This window comes from Schistocerca americana, chromosome X (assembly GCF_021461395.2).
Source record: "Schistocerca americana isolate TAMUIC-IGC-003095 chromosome X, iqSchAmer2.1, whole genome shotgun sequence".
Classification (NCBI taxonomy): Eukaryota; Metazoa; Arthropoda; class Insecta; order Orthoptera; family Acrididae; genus Schistocerca; species Schistocerca americana.
Window position 1 is genome coordinate 582477400 of NC_060130.1, and position 26995 is coordinate 582504394.

The following is a 26995-nucleotide window of genomic DNA, read 5'->3' on the forward strand; positions in this document are numbered from 1 at the left end:
ACGAGACAAGTATAAGGCCCAACGTTGCAGGCGGTGAGCTGCCTTATCCGGAAGCGACGCCGAGGGGCTGAACAGAGAGACCAGCGGCTTGTGGTCGGTGATGAGGTGAAACTTAGAACCATACAAAAAAACGCTGAACTTTTTTAGAGCATAAATGATAGCGAGCGCCTCCTTTTCTATTTGAGAGTAACGCCGTTGGGCATCATTGACGGTCTTGAAAGTGTAGGCGATGGGTTGTTCCGACCCATCCTCATACCGATGGGCGAGAACAGCCCCTAGGCCATACTGTGACGCGTCAGTCGCCAGAACCAAGTGCTGACCCGGACGGAATGTGGCAAAACAAGGCGCCGACTGCAAATGAGCCTTCAGGCGGACAAAAGCCTGCTCACACTCGGCGGACCAACAGAAAGGAACGTTTTTGCGTAACAGCTGATGCAGAGGATGAGCCACCGCCGCCGCGGAGGGAATGAATTTGTGATAATAAGCAACCTTGCCTAGAAACGCCTGAAGTTCTTTGACCGTAGACGGCCGGGGTAGAGCGATAATGGCCGCAACATGCTGTCGTAGAGGACGTATACCCTCACGGGACAAGTGGAAACCAAGATACACAACGGAGGGTTGGAAGAACTGAGACTTGTCCAGATTGCACTTCAACCCAGCGGAATGCAGAACCCGAAACAGTGAACGCAAATTGCAAAGGTGCTCCTCAGTGGAGGCCCCCGTGACAACAATGTCATCCAGGTAGTTGATGCAGCCGGGAACGGAAGCCGTGAGCTGTTCCAAAAACCACTGAAAAATGGCCGGCGCGCTAGCGACGCCAAATGGTAACCGCTGGTACTGATACAACCCACAAGGAGTGTTGATGACGAGAAATTCCTTGGAAGAGGCATCCAACGGCAACTGATGGTACGCCTCCGATAAGTCAAGTTTGGAAAAGAACTGGCCCCCAGCGAGCTTGGTAAATAACTCCTCAGGACGGGGAAGAGGATAAGTGTCAATGAGGCTTTGAGCGTTGACAGTGGCTTTAAAATCACCACACAATCGCAGACTCCCGTTTGGTTTAGAAACCACCACGATGGGCGATGCCCATTCGCTGGAGGTAACAGGAAGGAGAATCCCCGAAGCTGTTAACCTGTCTATCTCAGCTTTGACAGGTGCACGCAACGCCATCGGAATAGGGCGTGCCCGGAAAAACTTAGGGTGAGCCGTAGGTTTAAGAGTAATGTGGGCTTCAAAATCCTTGGCATGACCCAGACCAGCAGAGAACACGGACGAGAATTCAGAACACAAGCCATCCAGCTGTTGATATGGAATGTCCTCAGATATGAGGTGCACATCATCATCAATGGAGAACCCGAACAACTGGAAAGCATCATAACCGAACAGGTTTTCAGTGCCCGCATGATCCACCACATAAAACGTGAGGGGCCTAACAACAGACTTGTAGGCAGTGGAAGCGTCAAACTGGCCAACGATAGGAATTGTCTGCTTATTATAAGTTCGTAGATTTCGCGTAACTGGAGACAAGGGAGGGGAGCCCAACTCCAAATACGTGCGAGAATTAATGAGAGTTACTGCAGAGCCAGTGTCCACTTGCATGCGAATGTCTTTATCCAGAACACGAACAGTAACAAACAACTTATTCATTTGAGAAAGCACACAGTTAACATCCATGTCCGATGCCTCGTCCTCGTCGACAGGAACTTTAGGGGACTGACACACAGAAGCAATGTGGCCTTTTTTCCTACATGAATTACACGTGGCCCAACGTTTTGGACATGCGGCTCTGTCATGCTGTATGAAACAACGTGGACAAGAAGGAAGGGCGGAACGAACCTGTTTCTGTGGTTGCTGTTTTCGCTGCGAGCGTGGCGGCCCAACACGACGTTGTTGATGCGAGTGCACCGCCGCCACATCGTCGTTTCCCTGTGAAACAGGCAAATTGTCTGCGTCGAAAGTGGTTTGTACAGCGCCTACATCACACCACGTGTCTATTTGCGCACCAGCAGCGTGAGACACTTCAAACGATTGAGCGATGCTGAGAACTTCCGACAACGACGGGTTTGGCAATTGTAAGGCACGTTGCCGAACTTCTTTATCAGGAGCAAGCCGTAAAATAGCGTCCCTAACCATTGAATCAGCGTAAGACTCATGATGAGTGTCCGTGACAAACTGACATTTCCGACTCAGACCGTGTAGTTCCGCCGCCCAAGCCCGGTAAGATTGATGGGGCTGTTTACGACACTGGTAGAACGCCACGCGGGCGGCAACGACATGGGTGTTTTTTTGGTAATAGTTAGACAATAAGTCACACATTTCTTGGAAGTACAGAGAGGCAGGTTCCCGCAGAGGGGCTAACTGAGATAGCAGCTGATAGATCCGTGGGGAAATCCAAGAGAGAAATAACGACTTACACATAGGAGCGTCGACAACGCCGAAAGCCAAGAAGTGTTGCCACAAACGCTTCTCATAATCCTCCCAGTCTTCAGCGGCCTCGTCATAAGGAGGGAACGGAGGCGGAGAAGAGGAAGACAGACGATGAGTAAGCGACGTCGACAACGCCTGAATAGCAGCCGTCAGCTGTGTTTGTTGTTCAATAAGCGCTTGCATAAGCTGTTGCATGTCTGCCCCGACACAAACACACAATTCCACAACGCAGGAAAAAAAATATCCCATCCTCGTCGCCAAAAAGTGTTATAACCTTTAATCACTAATAAATTGCGTGGATATACAAAAGTAGAAACACTAGTGGGTTACATGTTACTAACTCCGTATCTGTCATTCGACTGCCGTGCCGTGACATGCGGCCGGCGCCGTTCATAGCCAGGTGGCGCTCCCGCGCTCGGCCGAGCTGCGGAGCGCCTCTATCGCCGTGTTTGCGTACTAACGTAGCGGCACTTTTGAATGTCGTGGCACTGTCACAACAGATAGTATGATTGTTCCAGTCATGTAATTGGGTAAAAACTCATATGAGATGGATAATTTTGGAACAACCAGCCTCACTAATGTTCTGTGTAAGTTGCTCAGACAAATGATGAACTGGTGCTTCTGTTCTCCTGAGATGAGGGCTCTTTTTTCCATTTCAAAGTGTGGATTTCAAGAGGACCAGGCCACAACTAACCACTTAATACACCTGGAGGCAGCTATAAGGATGGCTTTTAACTGTTGCCAATGCATCATTCCTGTCTTCTTTAGCTTACAAAAGCCTATGACACCTTACGGCATTATGGCATTCTTACAGCATTGCTTGTGGTGTACATCATGAACATTTACTAACCTGCAGTGACACTCTAAGCAGTCTACAGGATATAAACCAATTTAGTTCTAAGAACCTGTTTGTTTCAGTCATAGAATGTACTCTTATTGACTTCCATAGTACTTGGAGCTCAGTTGTATTCCCAAGTCACATAGGTATTTCTGGAAACAAGTTTTCTGATCAGTTCGCAAAGCAAAGGAAACTACAAAGACATAAATGCTGGAGATGGAGATATAAGGGTCCACCTTGCAATCAACACTATGTCTTCAGCTTTTGAAGGCTTGGAATGAGGAATGGCATGTTAAGAGCCATGAAAGGGTCCTCTGCCACTAATACTTTCCAGCTCCATATCAGCCACAACTGACTGTCTCATGGTCACATACTCAGATATGGGGACCCACTGTTGTGACATCCCTCTGTCAGCATTGCTTATGTAATTGTATTCATTCACTTTGCATGTTTCATTGTGTTTACTGTTGTATGCCACATAATATTATTGGGAGTCTGCTTTCACACACATGTCCACTATGGTATTAAAACACAAAATAGTATAAATACTTTCTCTGAACAACTGGTAAGATGATTCATTCAGTGCAGTTACATAGAATTTCACTTGGAGCAAGTGGTAGCCACTTGGAGGAAGAGGTGGGGGAGGGAATCAGTGGTTGGTAACTATAACTAATAGTACCAGACTAGGACATTGTAACATTCAAAATGAAAATTAAATTTTCTTCAGTCGTATTCCAGTGACTCATTTGTGATCTAGATACAACTTGCACATATGTGGACATGCAGTGATGGTACAGTATGATGGTACAGTAATATTCTCATTATCCAGTATTAATGAAAGAGAACCACTTACAATGAATGCATTTAAATTATATTGTAATATGCAGTGTGGCATAGTTGTTCGTGAAAATCCATATGCCTGAATGCTAGAATGATTGTTATAGTTCAGCAGGAGAATGCCCATGGTCAAGGCCAAGATGGGAAAATTTGTTTCACACTTTTGGGAATGGAGAAGTCTTTTTTCACTCAAGGTTTTATGCTGCAATGAAATCTCAAAATTCTCTGTACAGTATGAATGTTGCAATGCATATTCTCTTAGTTAATGCAAGTATTTCAAGAAATTGATGTTAAAAATTAAGATTAAGTCCATAAAACCCATATTAGTTTGGAACAGAATAGACTAGAACTGAGTTAATGTGCAGGAGACTCGTCAAAACACAAAAATTGGTTTACAGTTTTTCTTAAAATCTCATTAATATAATATACTGTACTGGACACATAATTGGTACACAACTGATGATTTTTTTTAATAACAAGCTTTAATCCTAAGTATGTGTTCTGTCCTGCTCAAATTTTTAGATTGTCTGTCATGAATTCTTCAACTGAATAGTAATGTTTCATCACCAGTTTGTCATGTAAGATTTTTTCAGTGATAGTATATTAATATTGAGCAGTTCTTTTTCTTTTATTTTGTTATAAATTTTCATACCTTATACTGCAGAGTTTGAACATAAAATTTTAATTTCTGGGTGGGCAGTATAAAATTATTTTGATTTCTGGTGTTGTAATTATGTTGAATTTGATTCGCTACAAATAAATCAGGTTACCACATATAAAGACAATCCATTCATTGATGTACAGTGAGGGGATCATGTAATATACTTAGGTTTTTTAGTAGTGTGTGATATGATTTGCTTCACTTTACATTTTGCACATTTCTAGTGATGGTTTTTTGAAGTTTTGGTATTCAAGACATATGGTTTGAGTTACCCCACTTAAATGATTTGACAGTTCAGAGACTTCCTTCACCAGGATACAGATTATCTGGCTGTTTTTCAAGGAGCTCTTTGTGGAGTGGGAGAGTAGCCATGCACATAGAAAACAGTATTACATTTGAGTCCATAGATGTATCTCGGCAGTTCACTGAACAGTTATTTGATTGTTGTGGAGGGGCAGTTGAATTCAGTGAAACTAAACTTCTAAGTGTTGTTGTTTATAGGTCCCCTAACTCTGACTTCAGGGCATTTCTGCTCAAGGTAGAAAGGGTTGTTGATTCATTTTATAGGAAAAGTTAGTTATTTGTGGTGACTTCAATATTAATTTTGTATGTGACTGTGCAATAAAAAGGATGTTGGAAGATCTCCTAAATTTATATGATCTGATGCAAACTGTGTTTTTCCCAACCAAGGTGCAGGGGAACAGTGGCACAGCTGTAGACAATATTTTTATTCATTATTTGTTACTAGTTGTACATTCTGTTAGTAAAAGGGTGAATGACCTTTCAGGCCATGATGCACAAAACCTTAACACTAAAAGGTTTTAGTACTCAAACAACTGTTATATATAACTACAAACTATGAAGGAAAGCTAATCCAATGGCAATAGAGTGTATTTTTAAACCTCGTTGAGGAACAAGAGTGGCAGGACGCTTATAATGCCAATAAAATAGATGAAAAATATAATGCTTTCCTTAACACATTTCTCACACTGTTTGAAAATTTCTTTCCATTAGAACATTCTAAAGAGTGTACTAGCAGTAAAAGGCAGCCTGGGTGGCTGACTAGTGGGATAAGAGTATCATGTAGAACAAAGTGGGGATTATATAACAATGTTAGGAGTAGCCACAATTGAGCTACAGAAGCCCATCACAAACAGTATTATAAGGTGCTTAAAAATGTTATGAAGAAGGCAAAGAGCATGTGGTATGGAAATAGAATAGCTAATTCACAGGATAAAGTTAAAACCATATTGTCAGTCATGAGGGAAGTGTCTGGCCAGCAACACAAGGTCGACAATGTAAAGTCAGTATATAGTAAAAATATCTCTGTTACTGATAAGTCAGATATATGTACAGTATTTAACAGTCATTTTCTGATCATTGCTGGTGAATCAAACAAAAATTTAGTTTTTGCAGGGAATCATATAACTTCCTTGGCAAATGCCTTTCTGAGATTGATGTCTGAAATACTCCTCTGTGATACAGACAAGGGGGAAATTGAGTCAATAATTAAATCACTGAAGACTAAGGACTCTCTTTGATAAGATGGAATACCTAGCAGAATATTTAAGTACTGTGCTGCACATGTTAGCCCTGTATTTAACCATATTTGTAATTTTTCCTTTAAAATGGCCAGTTTCCTGAACAATTAAAGTACTCAGCGCAAGCACACACACACACACACACACACACACACACACACACACACACACACACACACACACACACACACACCATGCTCGCTCAAGGGAGGACTCGAACCTCTGGTGGGAGGGGCCACGCAATCTGTGACATGGTGTCTCAAGCCGTGTTGCCACTCCAAGACTGTGTATGTAAGGATAATTGATCTTTTTTTCACATAATTTGCTATCAAACATACTGTTCGGTTTTAGAAGTGGTTTAACAAGTAAAAATGCTATATTCTCCTTTCTCTGTGTGGTACGGAATGGATTAAACAAAAGGTTTTGAAAGCTAGGCATCTTTTTTATTTATCTAAAGCAGTTTATTGTGTTGATCACAAAATACAGCTCCAGAAGTTGGACCATTATGAAGTATGGGGAGTAGCTCATATTTGGTTCACCTCTTACTTACAACAGACAGCAACGTGTAAGCTTTTGGAGCCAGTGGCTGGCTATTTTGTGGGGTCTAAGTGGGGCACTATCAAGTGTGGAGTGCCCCAGGTATCAGTGCTGGGGCCTCTCCTGTTCCTTATTGACATAAATGATATGCCCTCTAGTATTACAGGTGATTCTAAAATATTTCTGTTTGCTGATGACACTAGCAAAGGATGTTGTGTGCAACACTGGCAGTGTTTCAGATAGTGTAGTTCATGGCTTGTAGAAAAGAAATTAATGCTAAATCACAGTAAGACTCAGTTTTTACATTTTCTGACACACAATTCAACAAAACCCAACATTTAATTTCGCAGAGTGGACATATGATTAGTGAAACTGAACAGATCAAATTTCTTGGTGTTCAGATAGATAGTAAACTATCATGGAAAGCCCACATTCAGGATCTTGTTCAAAGACTTAATTCTGCCATTTTTACTATATGAATGGTACCTGAAGTAAATGATAGTTCAACATGAAAGATGGCCCACCTTGCTTATTTTCATTCGCTTATGTTGCATGTGTTACATTTTTGAGTAACTCTTCCCATTTTCAAAGGATATTTTTGGCTCAGAAACAGGCAGTTTGGGCAATAAGTGGTGTAAGTTCACAAACCTCTTGTCAACCCCACTTCACTAGTCTGGTTATACTGATATTGGCCTCTCAATATATTTATTCTTTACTGTCATTTCTTGTTAACAATATCAGCTTATTCCCAAGAATTAGCAGCTTTCACTCAGTTAATACAAGGCACAATTCCACTCTGCATTTGGATCGCACTTCCTTGACTCTTGTGCAGAAAGGTGTGCAGTGTATTGCTGCATCCATTTTCAATAAGCTACAACAAGAATTCAAAAATCTTAGTATTAATCCACATGCTTTCAAATTGAAGCTGAAGAGTTTCCTCATGGGTCACTCCTTCTATTCTGTCGAAGAGTTCCTAAAAAAATTAAGCCGATTTCTGTGTTACATTGTTGATTGTGTTTACATAAACTTATGGCACGAAAAAAACCATACTCTGTCCAGTCCTAATTCGGTAATGTGACTGAAATAAAAAATCAAAGTTCAGAACTGGAACACATTTAGAACTCATGAAAGTTAAAGTATCCTTGAAAGTCAGAATACTCAAATGGCCATTTACAGTTCAAAATCTGTCATCTTCATGAGTGAATATCACAATTTACCTCAGGCAGATCTGCCCTCTTCCAGCTCTCAGACCTAAGTGTCATTCTCCAGTACACTGTTCAGCTCTGTGCTCCGGTAGCATTCTACCATTGCCTGATTCTCATTGGCTGATGGCCATTGCCACCAAAATATAATCTATTCTTAAGACCTAAGGACTTGATTTTACTTACCTTGACCACCTGTGATGTTGTTAACATTTGGTCTGACTCAGACCATTTACAATAAGTATAAAAAAATAGTTTGATCGTAAATAAATAAGACAGTATTCTTATATATGTGTGCTTGTGTTAAATGATAATGAAATGCTGTTATATATTGTTAAACAATAATGTTGGCCTGCTTGATAGAAACATCTTTTGGTGCTCTATTCATAGGCAGTGTTACCTTGTACATGGAACTGACCACTGTTAAAATACATTTATTTTTATATCAACCATAATCAACATTTAAATTAAGTTACTGGAAAAAAATAATAAAATACATATTAGATAACTAGTAAAGTCATGTGGCATGAATGGCTAGGAGACCCAGAAGGGCAGGTTCAGCAGCCTAATTGGAAAGGTTTTTCCTATTCTTTGCACCAGCAGGTGCCTTTTGCTTCATGAAATATGAGAGCTGTGTATGTAAGTGCATCTGCTAAGTGTTCATGACTGTAACTGGTGTGTGTGTGTAGTGTCATGTTCACGTTGGAGATGATGGGAGAAAGGAGAGAGTGAAACCAGGTGCTGGCATGTAGCCTACTCCTGTCAAAGAGCACCAAGAAGGCTACCAAGCTTAATGTCTCCCTCCAATGGATGGATCTCCATCTACATTGTCACATGCCCTCACTTTTGTTGAGCTGTTGACTTCACTAGCTAAATATGTGTTGAAATCAGCAGCTATTATACTGGTTCCGTAAACATTACAGTGCTGTTTAGGTGTATACTGCCATAAAGGTTTACACAAAGTTCACAGTTCAGTTTTAAAGGCTTCTCAAGTAAACAATCACTACATGAAATGTTTTGGGCCATGACCAACTACATTATGTGATCAAAAGTGGCCAGACACCCCCGAAACATAAGTTTTTGATATTAGGTGCATTGTGCTGCCACCTACTGCAAGGTACTCCATATCAGTGACTTCAGTAGTCCTTAAGCATCATGAGACAGCATAATGGGGCACTCGGCAGAACTCACAGACTTCGAATGTGGTCAGGTGACTGGGTGTCACTTGTGTCATACATCTGTATGTGAGATTTCCACACTCCTAAACATCCCTGGGTCCACTGTTCCCGATGTGCTAGTGAAGTGGCACTTACAGCACAACAGCATACTGGCTGCCCTCATCTGTTGACTGACAGAGACTGCCGACAGTTGAAGAGGGTCATAATGTGTAATAGGCAGACATCTATCCACACCGTCACACAGGAATTCCAAAATGCATCAGGATCCACTGCAAGTAATATGACAGTTAGTTGGGAGGTGAGAAAAATTGGATTTCATGGTCAAGCGGCTGCTCATAATCCACACATCAGGCTGGTAAATGCCAAATGACACCTTGCTTGGTGTAAGGAGAATAAACACTGGATGATTGAATGGCGGAAAAATATTGTGTGGAGTGATGAATCATGGTACACAATGTGGCGACCTGATGGGAGGGTGTGGGTATGGCGAATGACCAGTGAACGTCATCTTCCAGTGTGTGTAATGCCAACAGTAAAATTCAGAGGCGGTGGTGTTATGGTGTTGTTATGTTTTTCATGGAGGGGGCTTGCAACCCTTGCTTTGTGTGGCACCATCACAGCACAGGCCTACATTGATGTTTTAAGTATGTTCTTGCTTCCCACTGTTGAGGAGCAGTTTGGAGATGGTGACTGCATCTTTCAACACAATCTAGCACCTGTTCATAATGTGTGGCTTGTGGCTGAGTGGTTCATGTCAGTAACATCCCTAATGGACTGGTCTGCACAGAGTCCTGATGTGAATCCTATAGAACACCTTTGGGATGTTTTGGAACGCCGACTTCGTGTCAGGCCTCATTGACCAGTATCGATACCTCTCCTCAGTGCAGTACTCCATGAAGAATGGGCTGCAACTCCCCAAGAAACCTTCCAGCACCTGACTGAATGTATGCCTGCAAGAGTGGAAGCTGTCGTGAAGGCTAAGGGTGGGCCGATACCATATTGAATTCAAGCATTACCAATGGAGGGTGCCATGAACTTGTAAGTCATTTTCAGCCAGGTGTCCAGATACTTTTGATCACATAGTGTAGATCATTGCCAGATTTCATACTTGTTGAGGCACAGCCATATATTCCAGTGATATCCCCCAGTAAGTTACTGTGATTGTGGCACCTATGAACTGTTACATGAACAGGAAGGATGTACTGATACCAAACTTTGCGGTTAACTGAGGCCATGGAAAAATTCCATGACATGGAAAAACTTATAGGACTCACAATAAGTGGCTGTTCAGCACATTGAAGTGAAGGTTCTATAATACATAATCTTGAATAATAGAGAGGTTGAATAAATAGTTGTGTGAAACATTGTGACTGAGGTTTCCTTGAAGTAGTTTGTGGTATATTGAAGCAGAATAGAATGACATTCTAATAATTGAAACCACACAGGAGAACTCACACTTAATTGATTCACAGTCTCTTCATTTTATGCAGAAAAATCTCTGTGCAGGAACCTAGGAGAACCTTATTAAACTCACTTTTGTCTCTGTTTTCACAAGAAGTAGCTAGATTTAAATCTTGTGTTACACTGGATATAATGTATGGGAGCTTTAGTGCTTCATCATATTAACATCAGCCTTCAGTAACAATCAGTATCTTTCTAACTTGGAGCACATAATATTACCAAGTATAAGGTTATAATACCCATTTTCAGACCAATAGCTTACCTATCCACATCAGCAAACAGTTGTGGCTTGATTTTGTGATCTTATGTAGTTGACACCTTTGACTGACCTGCAAAGGTGTCTAACTTTTATTCCTTGGAGATTTTCTGAGTCAAGGTGAAGAATCTCATGTGGTGCATGACTTAAACATCATAAAATTTGTGTGGTTCCAAGATGATAAAAGTGATCACAAGACTCATTATGTAATTCCTGGCATGCAGCAAGTAATATTTTGGATTGATATTACTTAATTTTTTTTAATAGGGTAGGACCAATTTTGCTGTCTTGTTAGTAATTTTGCCAGGTCACTTGAGTGATGTAGCTCACATTGGTGGTGTCTGAATCAAGTATTAGCCCACAGTCCAAACGAGCCCTTTTAAAGACTAATAATACTAGCTAAAGCAAAGAATTCAGCTCTTGAGTCATTGTTAGTATGAAGAGTAATTTGTTTATATGTAAAAAGTTTGATTTTTAAGGATGCAACAATACAAAAACACAAAATTTACATATAGTCTATAAACTGACTCATTCTACATATTTGAAGTACGCCATGATTACCTGCCAAGAGCGGCTGATAAAATTTCTTTATTTATCAACCAGTTTCAGTCTACAGACTATCATCAGGTTCATAAAAATATTTACAGCATCATATTAGGCAGTATAAAATCAGTGTCATCAGATGATAAAATCCATGAATTTGTCACTGTTGCCACATAGTATTACAAATCACATCATCAATCATAAACTGTGCCAGACAGTGGACTTCTTCATGCTACTCCAACAGTCAGCATTAGTGCTAGGAATGGAGGCATTCAATGTACTTTTGACAATGTAATTTATATTACTATGTGACAACAGTGATGAATTCATGTATTTTATTATCTGACACCAATGATTTTACTATGTGTAATATGATGACGTAAATGCTTTTTTGAACCTGATGGTCTGTGGGCAAAATTTGTTGTTAAATAAAGAAATTTTATCGGCATCTCTTTGTGGTAATTACATTGTGCTTCAAATATTTATGAGCTGTGGGGCACTATTTTATGAAAATATATTCATTCTATGTAGCTTTGATGGAAATTATGCAAATGATGTATGGAATATATAGCTAACTAGCTAGCTTTGTCTGGATTTTAAGTGATTCATTTACCTCCATATCTTCCCCTGTTCAATCAATTAAAAGGAACTTATTTTACTGAATGCTAAGCATACTCTGAGCCCTTCTTTACAGGTTGCCATTGATAGTACTGGGAGTTGTGTCACCTGAGATTTAATACTCACAAACAAGGGTTTTGCTTTGTGATTTGAACAATTTCTTCAGTTCAGTTTTACTTTTTATTCTGAAAATGCTTTTATTTATCATGTTATGTTCATTTTTTAATCTTCCAGGTAGTATTCCTTTGTGACTCATCTAGTTATTGCGTGACCTAACATTTTATGTTAAATGTTGGAAAGTCTGTAGTTTTATCAATTATATGGAAGTATTAAACTGTTTTTCATGTACATCTATGTAGCCTCTCTTACTTATTATGTTACTTTTCTAGAGCTTTGTTGATTATTCAACTGAATTACTACTGTTGCTTGTTTTATAAGTGCACTTTTTATCTGTTCATTTTTAGGTTTGACACTTCTTTTTAAATCTTCATTAACAATGTTGTTGGCAAGTTTAAATAATGCACATTTATGAAAATGTTTTAAATTGAATACTATTTAGTTTTACTATTGTGTCAATAAAAACTTAACCATTAAATTTAGATACAACATGGTTGGACACCTTAAATTTTGTGTCACCATGCTAGGTGGTGTACTGTTGTTTGAAGATCCTCTTCATATTAATCAGGGTGTTGGTATTTTGCTCACAGTTATTGGGATAACTTCTTATGCACATGTGAAGGTTAGTGGTATAAATTAAGAAATTTGATAGTCTTTGTTTTATGAAATACTCTGTTAAGTAATTTCATTCATCCAATTTCACAAGACCATATCTTTTACCTCAATGAAGTGAACTTTAAGTTATAGATAAAAATTTGAATTTTATCTTGTTGCTAGTTGTAAGTTACTGGTTATGTGGTTGCTGATAAATGTCTCCATGATGCAGCTTTCTCACTTGCTCATTCATTACCCAGCATTCATTCAGTTAAGATGGTGATAACGCAGCAAAAAAATGTGTTTTGCGGTCTCCATTCCATAGGTCCAGTTCAGTTACAACTGTAAAGTGTAATTTATTCCAAAAGTACGGCATCACACCTCCTACAACTAAAAAAGAATGTAGTCTTCCATCCAGGGATTCCCATTTAAGTTCCCAAAGCATCTTCATAACACTTATGTGTTGTTAAAACCTACCGGTAAGAAATCTAGCAGCCTGCCTCTGAATCACTTCAATGTCTTCCTTCACTCTGACCTGGTATAGATACCAAACACTGAAGCATTACTCAAGAACAGGTTGCACCAGCATCCCATACATGGCCTTCTTTATGGGTGAACCACTCTTTCCTAAAATTCTCCCAATAAATTGAAGTCGACCATTTGCCTTCCCTACCATAGTTCTAACACGCTCATTGCATTTCATATCACTTTGCAACGTTATTCCCAGATATTTAAAAGACTTGACAGTGTCAAGCAGTACACTAACGCTCTATCTGAACATTACAGGTTTCTTCTTCCTATTTGTCCTCATTAACTTACATTTTTTCACATTTAGAGCTAGCTGCCATTCCTCACACCAACTAGAAATTTTTTCTAAGTCATCTCGCATCTTCTTGACACCTTACCATACACCACAGCATCGTCATTAAACAACCACAGATAGCTGCCCACCTTGTCTGCAAAATCATTTATGTATATATAGATCAACAGTGGTCCCATCATAATTCCCTGGGGGCACATCTGACGATACCCTCGTCTCTGATGAACACTCACCACCAAGGACAACATACTAGGTTCTGTTACTTAAGAAGTCTTTGAGCCACTCACGTATCTCTGAACTTATTTCATATGCTTGTACCTTCATTAACAGCCTGCAATTGGGCTCTCAACAGCTATTCAGCCATTTGCTATGAGTGCACATTCCATACACTATCCATCCAATGAAGCTCAGGGTAGTGAAACTCTCTCTGAGCTTTCCTCATATTTCTCCCATCCCTTCCTACTTGTAGGAGACACTAATGCATATAATGTGCCATGGGATCTACATCAATGTACCCTAGGAGCTGAACTGTTGTGAGTCCCATTGTGTCAGAAGAGCTATTTTCGGTTCCTGCGTACCAAAATGCACAACTTTTGTGAACTCACAATTAAACAACCACAAAATAAACTTAAAAGTCCATAAAACCTAAATGAGCTGGATCATCACAAGCAAGCAAATAGATGGTAGAAGAATAATACCAGAAGGTCCATTAACCCTTGCAAATTCATCATCAGTACAGAAATTAATAGCCCATGTAGCAGTCCATTGCCTGACCCAGTAGAGAACAGTCAGGTTCCAGTAGCATGTCACTAGGATGCTGTCAACAGTCTTCACTCAGCAAATGATATGACAGTGGCGGGAGCACAAGTTGAGTTGCTGGGAGCTGCTGTGCCCTACAACCTGTTTGACTCATTAATATCGAAATCTTATGTGGCTGAAATAATGCCATTACCTGTGTGAGATACATATCCTCTCCCCCACTTCTCCCTGGAGTTGGTTGATATGACTGAAAATGTCTGGGACAGTGACAAAGATGACAAGCCAGATAGGAGGAAGTGTAGGTGGGTGTCTTGTTTATTTGTTCCACCAGAGGAGGCTGCATCTCCATGTTTGATGATGGTGGGGAGACTGGAGGTTCCTCATCCATCTTCACATCCGTAGGTGGCAGTGTGTCCAGAGTGTCACACATATTTGTAGTAATGTTCTTGTAGATGACCACGGGGATGGTGTGATGGGAAGACATCGCAAGTGGTGTAACACTAGGATAATTATTTGGTGGGGGCTGAGCTGTTGCTGGCTCAGTGGACAGCAGACAAGGGTAGAGCTAGTTTGCATGGTACACACCATTTGATTATATGTTGAACATCATGTGGTTCAATTGGCTGTGATGACATCTTGTACCCATTTTGGGACCCAGCCATATGTGTGGGCCCTGACAGTGGTTACCACTGCATATTGGGAGGTCCAGTAATATGTGCTGATGATGTCAGTGTAAAATTTTAGTTGGTGATCAGCCTTTAGACTGTTAAAAATGCAAGTGCCACATCTTCCTTGTCAGCAAGAGTGACAGTTTTGATCATTTGTGTTTTGAATGTGTGAACAAAGCTCTCAGCTTTGCTGATAGAGGCAAGATGAAAATGGGCAGAAAACATGTTGGATGCTATTGTTTCTGCTAAAATGCATAAAGTGAATGGACTGAAATTGTGGTTCCTTGTTGAGACCAAGGTGTAGGAATACCCTCTGTGTCAAATATTTTTTTTTAGGGCATAGATAGTTGTGGCTGACAATGCAGTATTTGCGTGAGCTATGTAGTGAAATTTTGAGAACGTGTCAGTGGCCACTAGTCATATTTAAGTGAGGAAGGGGTCTGCATAGCCCATGTGGACATTCTCCCACAGTTGCTACAGCATCAGCCAAAGCAGAAACTTCTCTAGTATTGCTACCTGGGGGGTGGTATCGGTAGTGCAGCCTTGGACAGCATATTCTATGTCCTCAGACATGCCTGGCCATTATAAGGGCCACTTTGCAAATTCCTATATGAGCATCATTCCTCAGTGGTCTGCATGCAACAGCTGCATGATTTAGGGACAGAGACAAGTAGGAATTGCTACCCAACACTCATCCTCAGCTTTTGAACAGAGATGGTTGCCTCTGATGGCTTGTAGCTAATGTTGTAGCAAGTGCAGCATTTGAAACTCAGCAGCAGCATTATTGGGCAGGCATTTGGGCCAGCTCTTGAAGGTCAGGACCTGTTTGAGGAGTGGGTCTTCTGCTTTGGCTTGAGTAATCTCATACTTAGTAATGGGAAATCTGTCAGAAATATCCTGTAGTTTCTTATCAATAACAATACATATTGGCTCCTGTTCGTCAAAGTGTGGGTTAGGACCCATCGGGAATGGGGAGAATGCATCTGTTTTAGCATGCTGAGATGGGCATCTATAGTGTATTTGGCTGTTGTACTTGCTTATGGATAGGGACCAATTTTGTTATTGCTGAGCTGTTTGTAGCCTCCTTCGAAACTGGCTGAAAAGTTGGTTGTGGGGATGATATAGTACTAATAATGTATTCCACACCAGAAATTTGCATTCCAAACACTTTACTTGCATTTAGCTGTTGAATAAATTACTGTTTATTTCCAGTTACTGTCTCATTTGCTTTAATTACAGTACAGATAAATAGACAGCTACACACTAAGCTCAGATGTTATCCTGTAATTTTGTCAAGTACAGTAATGTAACACTGAAGTAACTATTCACAACTGTTCAAGTGTGATGAACAAATATTTAACACAGTCCCAAAATTGTAGTCTTAAAACACTGTCTTTCAGCTCCAACATTCAAACAGGTACAAGCATGATGCACACAGTGATTATCATTTGGAAATAACATAGTTCACAATGTGCTCCTATTGTCACAGTGAGCACTGCTGAAATTTTACACAGTCTATACTAATTTGTACACATTCATTGTCCAATTAATCATTAAAACAGTCAATAAATCATTGAACAAACTCCTGGACATGAAATTTACATAAAATATAGTACAGTTTCTGACTTGTTACTTGTACTAACTCATCTGTGGTACATTTTCCCACATTGATGGAGTAGATCTTGCAGGTTTCATAACTCTCCACACCCTGAACTTAAAATGGTTTCCAACATGGCTCTTTTATAAGTTTGCAATAATTGAAACTAAAGTCATGTGTTGTTGTTAACCAGATTTTCACAATTTGCAATTAAAGATTTCCATTTCTGAATAACTGAATAGTGGATAGAGATTCATTTTTACAAGGACTTTCAGATACACTAATAATTTCTGTCGAATTAAGCTGGTAAATTTGATAAATATGGGATTCCATTTCAGAAACAATGGTTTTACTAAGGATATTAATTACTCTGTAATTAAATTAGTACAGGTGTTGCTAACATATTTTTGACATTGACTGCAGGAATGCTTTACTTATTTGTATAGCTTTTTCATCTACATTATCGAGAAGTTAGTAACTGGGTATAGGTTTACAAATGAACAATGGCAAAAAAATATGAAGTTGCTGATATATTGTAATTAAATAGGTTTGGACAAAATAATTAGCTCATTATACCCCTGATAACCAAAGGAATGTAACAGATAATAAAATTAAGTTGGTTAAGCCCTGAGTCAATATTTGAGATTTTTAGTTATTGTGCACATGCCATATAAATGACATTAGTGACATCGCAAAATTTGCATAATAATAATAATAATAATAATAATAATAATAATAATAATAACTGATTTTGGAAGGGTGAAAAGCATAACAGCTAGAAGTAATCCACCTGCTTTGTTACATCTTTTCTCTGGTATGTGGCTGTGAGGGCTGAAGAGAGTTACCAGAAGTTTGTAGTCAGTAATAAGGAGGAATTTCACTCAACAGAGGAAATTATAAAATTTTTGGACGCCAAAAATGATTGATAAAGGTTCATTTTCTATTTTTCCTTAGTTGAATTGAGCAGAATTTAATGTTTTTGATGTGTATGCAATAGAATGTTCAGTGTCACCAGGATTTTTGTGATAAAACTGCACCAACACCATGTTACGTGGCATCAATGGTGAGGATCAATGGTTTACTGGGGTCAAACATCGCTAGCTGTGAGGTATGGTGAAGCCCTTTATGCAATCAAAAATCTATTGGCAAGCAGTGGTTCATTGAAATTTGATACCTCTTTTCTCAGAAGTTTGAGAGGTTTGGCTCTTTCCGATGCCCGAGGGATAAATTTCCGGCAATAATTGACTATACTCAAGAAGTATTGTGAAACATAAATAAAAGCTTTCAATGAGGATTGTAATTCATTGTGAAACATTAATAATGTGTATGTGGAGGATTGTAGTTCTGTAAGGTTAGTCGGTGGATGGAGTTTGCTGGCGGCTTCGACGTTTTAATTTGTTGAGTGTAAGCCATCATACTGAGCATGTATCGCAGTTAGTGAACTTTTGATTTAAAGAATACACATTTTTTTAAGCTTCAACAGAGGCAGTTGCCTTGTAAATTTAGGCAAAGGAAGCAAAGATTATATAGGTGTGCTTCTCTCATATTGTTAGTAATAAGGTCGTCATCCAGATAGTGCTGCACAGGACATCATGGATAACCTGCTCCAGATACATGTTGAAAGGGAGTAATTGTAGGATAAGAGGCCAAAGAAAAAATTGATGACCATGAACTGCTAGGAAACCTTGTCCATTTTAACTGTAGATGCACCTTTCGTACATCAGTTCTGATAAAATATTTTCCTCATACTAGTTTTGACATAGTTCTTTGGGACAAGCAATGGGTCAAGTATCTACAACTGATTGATCATTGACAGTTGTTGTAAAATCCCTGCAGACATAAATTCTGCCATCAGACTTAGGTGGGTGTGAAAGAAACGGGGAGACCAAACATGTTTTGACTACAGTCTGAAGCAATGATGTAAAATTATGTCTGTTGAGTTTCTTGTAGTGGCCATCACTACACAATGACCATGGAGGGGAATGCACTATTGGCTGTAGTTTATTAGATCCTGATGGGCTGGAAGCAATTGGGAAGTTCCTGTTTTCACTTGGAATATAAATGGTTGATCAAAAGTGGCAAGTGTGATCCAAAATTTCTGCAGTTGCTCTGTAAAAAGATATAAGTGAGGTAAGATGATGTGAACTTGTTTATGCTCATCCTGTGACTCAGGAGGACGTGTGTGGCTGCCACGGATGCTGGACATGTGGCTAAGCTTGTGACATTCTGAGCAGCATACATGTTTATGAGGACACTGCTATCAGATGTACATGCTTCAAAACTGTGGGCACCCATTCAGAGGACAACCATAGGGGTAGTCTGAATCTGAATTGGATGCAGAAGACTGGTTATTTGAATGCGCTGTCTGAGGCACAGAACAACAAGCTTGCTTAGTACAATATTCACTGAGGATTAGAAATCTGAATCCGATTTTGCAATTTGTTGTGGTAACGGAATGAACTATGAACAGAAACACAGTGTTGTCACTATTAGATGTTGAGCAGTCTAAGTCCTGGTACAACAATTTTCTGTGGGAAGGGGATGAGCTATTGATAGAAGACACATCTTGTTCCTCTTATGAGCATTGTGCCTGACATGGAACTTCATGTGTTTTAGCAGCTTTGAGAACCTCTTCTAGGGTTGGCTGTCCAACTAGTATTTGTAAACGTACTTCCTGGTGTGGAATGGACCAAATAATTACACCACACACAAGATAATCTGCATTCAATTGATTGTGGCTCTAGTTAGTACACGTAAAGTGACATCAGATACTGGATTGTAAGGCATACCCAGGAGCAGATATATATTCGGATCACATTTTAGTAGTGATGAAGAGTAGGCAGAAGTTTAAGAGACTAGTTAGAAAAAATCAATGCTCAAAGAAGCAGGGTACAAAAGTCCTAAGGAATGAGGAGATACACGTGAAATTCTCTGAGGCTGTAGATACTGTGATAAGGAATAGCTCAGTAGGCAGCTCAGTTGAAGAAGAATGGACATCTCTAAAAATGTTGTTGAAGTTGGAAGAAAAACATAGGTACAAAGAAGGTAATTGCCAAGAAACCATGAGAAACAGAAAAAATACTTCAGTTGATCAATGGAAGAAGGAAGTACAAAAATGTTCTGGGAAATTCAAGAATGCATATATATAAATCACTTAGGAATAATATAATTAGAAAGTGCAGTGAAGCTAAGGTGGAATGGATGCAAGAAAAATATGAAGAAATTGAAAGAGAAAGGATTGTCAGAAGGTCTGACTCAGTGTACAGAAAAGTCAAAACAACCTTTGCTGAAATTAGAAGCAAGGGTGGTAACATTAAGAGTACAATGGGAATCCCACTGTTAAAAGCAGAGGAGAGAGTGGATAGGTGGAAAGAGCACACTGAAGGTCTCAGTGAGGGGGAAGACTTGTCTGATGATGTGATAGGAGAAGAAACAGGAATAGACACAGTGAAGCTAGGGGATCCATTATTAGGATCAGAACTTAAAAGAGGTTTGGAAGACTTGTGATTAAATAAGGCAGAAGGGATTGATTATATTCCATCAGAATTTCTATAATCATTGGGGGAAGTGGCAACAAAGTGACTATTCATGTTGGTGTGTAGAATGTATGAGTCTGGTGATACACCATCAGTCTTTTGGAAAAACATTACCTACGCAATTCTGAACAATGCAAGAGCCAACAGGTGCAAGAATTATCACACAATCAGCGTAACAGCTCATGCATCCAAGTTAGTGAAAAGAATATTAATAGTAACCTTAGACTTCTTGCAGTTGATGCAAGTACTGTCTGAAAGAATCTGCATAAATATTCAGTCTGATCTCGATAAAATTTCAAAGTGGGCCAAAGATTGGCAACTTGCTTCAAATGTTCAGAAATGTGCAATTATGCACTTCACAAAATGAAAAAAGTATACTATCCCATAGCTATGGTATGAGTGAGTCACAGTTGGAATCAGCTAATTCATACAGATACCTGGGTGTAACACATTGTAGGTATACAAAATGGAATGATCACATAGGCTCAGTTGTGGGTAAAGCAGTTGGTCGACTTCAGTTTATTGGTCAGATACTAGGGAACTGCAATCAGCCTAGAAAGGAAACTGCTTACAAATCACTCATGTGACTGGTTGTAGAAAACTGCTCAAGTGTGTAGGACCCATACCAAATAGGACTAACAGGGCATACTGAACATATACAGAGGAGGGCAGCATGAATGGTGACAGGTTTGTTTGATCCATGGGAGAGTGTCGCAGAGATATTGAAGGAACTGAACTGGAAGACTCTTGAAGATAGACATAAACTATCCCAAGAAATTCTATTAACAAAGTTTCAAGAACCAGCTTTAAATAACGACTCTAGAAATACACTACAACTCCCTGCATATCCCTCACATAGCGATCGTGAAGATAAGATTTGAATAATTACTGCAAACATAGAGGTATTCAATGACTCTTTCTGCAGTGCATACATGACTGGAATGGGAAGAAACCCTAATAACTGGTGCAACATGACATACCCTCAGCCATGCACCTTACAGTGGGTTGCAGAGTATAGATGTAGATGTAGAAGAATTATATACAACAGAATGGAAAAGAAAATTGAGGATCTGTTAGATGACGATCAGTTTGACTTTAGGAAGGGTAAAGGCACCAGAGAGGCAAGTCTGACATTGCAGATGGTAATGGAAGCAAGATTGAAGAAAATCAAGGCACATTCATAGGATTTGTCAACCTGGAAAAAGCATTCAGCAATATAAAATGGTGCAAGATGTTAAAAATTCTGAGAAAAATAGGGATGAGCTATAGGGAAAGATGGGTAATATACAATATGTACAAAAACCAAGAGGGAACAATAAGAGTGGGAGACAAAGAATGAAGTGCTGAGATCAAAAAGGGTGTATAACAAGGGTATAGTCGTTCATCCCTACTGTTCAGTCTATACATCAAAGAAGTGATTATGGAAATAAAAGAGAGATTCAAGAGTGGAATTAAAATTCAAGGTGAAAGGATATCGATGATAAGATTCACTGATGCATTGCTATCCTCACTGAAAGTGAAGAAAAATTATGGGCTCTGCTGAATGGACTGGACAGTCTAATGAGTACAGAATATGGACTGAGAGTAAATCAAATAAAGATGAAAGTAATGAGAAGTAGCAGAAATGAGAATAGCGAGAAACTTAACATCAGGATTGGTAATCATGAAATAGATGAAGTTAAGGAATCCTGCTACCTAGGCAGCAAAATAAACCATGGCGGTTGGAGCAAGGAGGACATCAGAAGTACACTAGTACTGGCAAAAAGGGCATTCCTGGCAAAGAGAAGCCTACTAGTATCAAACATAGGCCATAAATTGAGGAAGAAATTTCTGAGAATGTATATTTGGACACAGCATTTTATGGCAGTGAAATATGGACTGTGGGAAAATCAAGAAAGAAGATAATTGAAGAATTCGACATGTGGTGTTGAAAATTAGATGGACTGACAAGGTAAGGAATGAGGAGGTTCTCCAGAGAATTGGTAAGAAAATGAATATATGGTAAACACTGACAAGAAGAAGGGACATGATGGCACGACATCTGTTAAGACATCACAGAATAACTTCCATGGTACTAAAAGGAGCTGTAGAGGGTAAAAATTGTAGAGGAAAACAGAGCTTGTAATACATCCAGCAAACAATTGAGGACCTAGGTTGCAAGTGCTACTATGAGATGATGAGGTTGGCACAGGAGAGGAATTCATGCCTGACCATGTCAAACAAGTCAGAAGACTGATGGCTCAAAAGAAAAATTACATTTGCAGGAAAGACCTTGAAGTTCAGTTGTGCATAGTATGTATTATTGACTAGAGTGTTTGGGACACTGAAAAACTTCTCATCTGGCTGCTACTGCATCACACTTTGGTTCATAATATGATGAAAATAACTTGCAGCTTTCTCAAAGTTGTAAAATTTCTGGATCTAATAACTACTAAGTTTGAAAAGCAAATTCAACTCTTAGGATTAGGAGATAGAAGATGTGTGTTGCAGTACTGTATTAGAAATGTTACATACCTAGAAGTGCAGGGAGAGGTGCTAATTATAGGTTTCCCATTCATCAGCGTCTGGCAGAAAATGTGGAAATGGGTGGAAGCTGGTGTACTGGCTCTGCTTCTCACAACATGTGTGGCAGTGTTTGTTGGCTAGTGAATCCATCCACTTTTCTAATCAGGTCTGTTGCTGTTAATATTGTTCCTGTTGCAGCATTAATTGCTGTTGCCAAAGTTAAAGAAACTCTGGATCCATGTTTGCCTTCACTGAACATGTCCTATGTCCAAATGCTGTGCACTCATCATTGCCACTTTTGTATAAAATTGTTTGGTTCCTTTGTGCTAATGTGCACAACTTTTATTAATTTACAGTTAAACAGCTTCAGAATAAAGTAAAATTTCATAAAGCCCAAATGATCTGGGTCAGAGTGGGTGAGAAACTTGATGCTGAAAGAATGACACCAGAAAGTTTATAAGTATTCACAAAGTTGTTGTCAGAACAGGAATTAATGGTCTGTATAGCAATCTGTAGTCCAATCCAGTAGAGAGCAGCCAGATTCCAGTAGCATGACATTGATTATAAAGACATTCTGGCCTCTAGGTGGCAGGACCAGGTAAGTCAGTGGGAGGGCTGCCTGAGTTGCCATTCCCTGCAACCTGTTTGACTCAATGCTGTCAATATCTTCTGTGATGGAACCACTCTCATTACCTGGGTGAGATATGAGACTGTGTCTTGTAAATACTGGTGATAGCATTAATTAGCATTGCAATAGGGTCATTGTCTCCCATCGACATTCTATTCTGATCTCCTGTCCTTGCAGACACTGCACAGTGAGGAGGGGTCAATGACTTGCATTCAAGTGACTACTTCCCCATTTGGATGTACCTCTGATAGAACAGTTCCTGAAAGGAAGCTAGCATGATTAACACTTACCAGACAAAACTGTATGTTGTACACCCAACAGGTTGTTTTTCAACACTGAGAGAGTGTTCCGAACTGGGTGGACCACATTAAAAGCATTGCCCACCATACTACTGATTTATCTATCCCAAAGTCCTCAGGCTCACTTCAGAGGCATCATGACCCATGATAGAATGATGAGTGTCATTCTGCAGATAGGGTCAGGTGGGTGGCTTTGCAATGGGTAAAATCCTAACCATCTGCTAGAACCATATGGTTTTTTGGGATCACGAGGACAAAGAGATGAAGAACAATCAATGAGAACAAGGAGAAATCATAACAAGTATTTATACATTTGATAAATGATTCTTCTGGCTCTATACAGGTATGGGAAGCTATGAGGAGAATATGTTGCAAATGTTTCAGTTTGCCAATAATTGCTGTACTGAAGCAGTAGTGTCTGCAACCTACACCTGGAAGCGAGGAATGGTGCAGACAGTGGCAGAATGCTTCATTGTGATTGCTGCTGCTGCAAATTAGGATCTAGCTTTCCACATATGCTGGATATTAAATGGAAAGGGGCAACTGAAATTTCTATTCTAAAAATGCCAAGAATATAACTACCCCTTCTCTGCTTGGAAGTTGGAGTGTGCATTGTCTTAGGCCAAGAGTACTGCACCAGGTGATGGTAAAATCTAGTGAATCATGTTATGGAACCTTAAAAGGAACCTGTAGTGCACACTCACATCTCTTTTTAATAAGATTTGACTGACTAGAGACAGTCATGACATATGGATGGAGATATCAGGAAAGGTCAAGTCTTTCGCAGTAGTTGTTGTTGTGTAGCGCTATCTAGCTGTGGGGAAACATGCTGGAATGTGTGATCTATTGGCATATGACCTGGGTCCTAGAATCACAGAAACTACCTAGAGACTTCTAGTGAGGTTGTGGGGGGTACTGTTAAACCATAACAATCTCACCCTGCTGGAGGTGGCATTACAACAATCTTTCCTATGGAGACAGCACCCATAGGTGTTATGCCACCTATGAGGAGGCATAAAATCCCTGATCCACTCCACAAGTGGAGCTTCTGGGGATGTCTACCCATATTCAGAAGGTCCTTCCTTTCCAGACAGTTTTACAAGGCATGCTGAAAAGTAATGCTTACAATTTCTTTATTCTCTTCTCTATATTGGTTGAGGCATTACATGTCATGCATATTACTCGGTTGACTTTCCAACTTTCTTGACACAAGTTGCAACCCCCTCGTGATACAGGTCTCTCAATTGTAATTAATTATTTATTGTGTCAAAAGTACAGAAATATAAAAAAATATAAGTGCTGACATAATTTTACACAAAAGAAGACCAAAAATTGGACACTTCAAGTGAATTTGGTGTAGCTCTCATAAGGTCTTGCACGGTGCAGGTGGTTGGTGATGAGGAACACTGAAGGAAATGGCTGTTAGTCTGCTCAATGCCATGCTGGCAAAGAAGTGAGTCCACAAGAAACCCCAGGTCCACAGATTGGTCTTGCATCTTGTTGTGTTTGATCGTAATCAGTTGAGAGACCTCCATATTGACCACTTCTCCAAATGTTCAGGGGGAAGTTCTTCCTTGGAGCCATCCATTCTGCCAAATACCAACATTTCTCCCACTATTGCGAGGTCCTTGCCGCATGTGGATTCTCGATGAGAGCCTTGGTAGTTCTCAAGAAGCTCTTTCCTGATTTCAGCCTGGGATGTGTGGGCTGACGACCATATAGTAGATGGGCTTTCTTCATTGTGGCCTTACTTTTCTCATATCTCACAGCTACCTCACGTCTGATTTCGGGAGGAGCTATGCCAGTGATGCAGTGGAGTTTGTCCACAGGAGTAGGTCTTAAGCAACCTGTGATAATCTGGCAAGACTCATTTAGAGCCACATCGACATTCCTGGCATGACTGCTGGACTTGTACCATACCAAACATGCTGCCACTTTCTGTTTGGTGTTTAGGCAATGCTTTTTATATTTTAGTGCACGATCCAAATTTACTCCAAGGTATTTGGGAGTAGGATTATGTTTGAGTACAATGCCTCCACAGGATATATTTAAGGATCTATTTACCTGTTTATTCTTCAGGTGGAAAACACAGGTCTGAGTCTTGGCAGGATTAGGTTTCAAGTAACTCCCATGATAGTAAACAGTGAATTCTTCCAAAGATTTTGATAGCGTATCTTCTACAGTCTCAAAACAGTCAGCTTGAGTAGTGATAGTGCAGTCATCAGCATAAATAAAGCTTCTAGTTCCTTCAGGGATAGGTTATCGTTGGTATAGACGTTGAATAATAGCGGCACAAGCACACTGCCTTGTGGTAGCCCATTTTTCTGAGTTCTCCATCTACTTTTCTTAGACCAAAATTCCACAAAAAAATCTGCAGTTCTGGAGAAGGTTTCTAATATTGCACACGAGTGTGAAGTCTTTAGTTATATCATAAACTGTATTCAGAGGGAGCCGATGGTTGATCATATTGTGAGCCACGGACAGATCAGTAAAGACAGCACCTGTAAAGAACCGTTTCTCGTATCCATATTTGATTTGTTATGTTAAGTTTAATATCTGAGATGTGTAACTTTTCCCTTCTCTGAAACCTGCTTGCTGTGGTTTTAGAAGAGGCTCCACCTTTCTAATCATTCTCTGAAGAATGAGTCTCTCCAGTATTATTTTGTAGAGGTGACAGAGTAAGGAGATAGGTCTATAATTTTTGGGATCTTACCTATCCTTTCCTGGTTTTGGTATGGCAATTACTCTTGCTTTTCGCCATACTTTAGGGATCTTGCATTCTCGAATACAGTTGCTCATAAATTCCAGTAACCAAAGCATTGTAGCAGGACCAAAATTCTGGATTTGTTCAGCTCTAATGTCATCCAATCCTGCTGCTTTTCCCAGTTTACATTTATCCAGGGCTGAATTCAATTCTTCAAGAGAGAAAGAAGGAGATAAGATACTACTCTTTTGATCTGTTTGCCTGAATAATTGTTTTCTCTCTATATTTCTGGGTTTAGTTGATTTGCCATTAATGAGGAGTTGGTGAGCAATTTGGTTTGGTTTAATAATAACATATGTGTTGACCTGAGTGTTATCATTACTCAGGTGATGTAGTAGTCTCCAGGCCTTTTGGCTACTTTTACTCATGTCACAGTCAGCCATTAATTGTATCCATTCTTCTCTCTTAGCCTCAGATACTGAAGAGAGGACATTCTGTGCAAGGCTTGATGTGGCTTCTCTGATAGGATCTTCTTCAATGTTCCTGTAGGATTCTTCAAGAAGAGTGGCCATTTCAGGTATTATACCCTTGATATAGTTCATTCTGCATCCCCTTGGAATTGATGCTCGGGAGGAGGCATTAACGATGTTAACAAAATTCTCATATTGT

General features: G+C 39.8%; 1 protein-coding gene across 4 annotated transcripts in view; it reads left to right on the forward strand.

Moving 5' to 3' along the window:
- The window catches only part of LOC124556704 (solute carrier family 35 member E3-like), a 174954-nt gene that overhangs the window by 89663 nt on the left and 58296 nt on the right, over positions 1-26995 (forward strand). For 3 of the 4 annotated variants that reach the window (XM_047130687.1, XM_047130686.1, XM_047130688.1), the window contains exon 5: positions 12700-12838. In XM_047130687.1, the coding sequence (XP_046986643.1) occupies positions 12700-12838 (139 nt within the window). Of the gene's footprint in view, positions 1-12699; positions 12839-26795; positions 26904-26995 lie in introns of all 4 variants that reach the window. The other variant, XR_006968666.1, reaches the window with a different exon arrangement.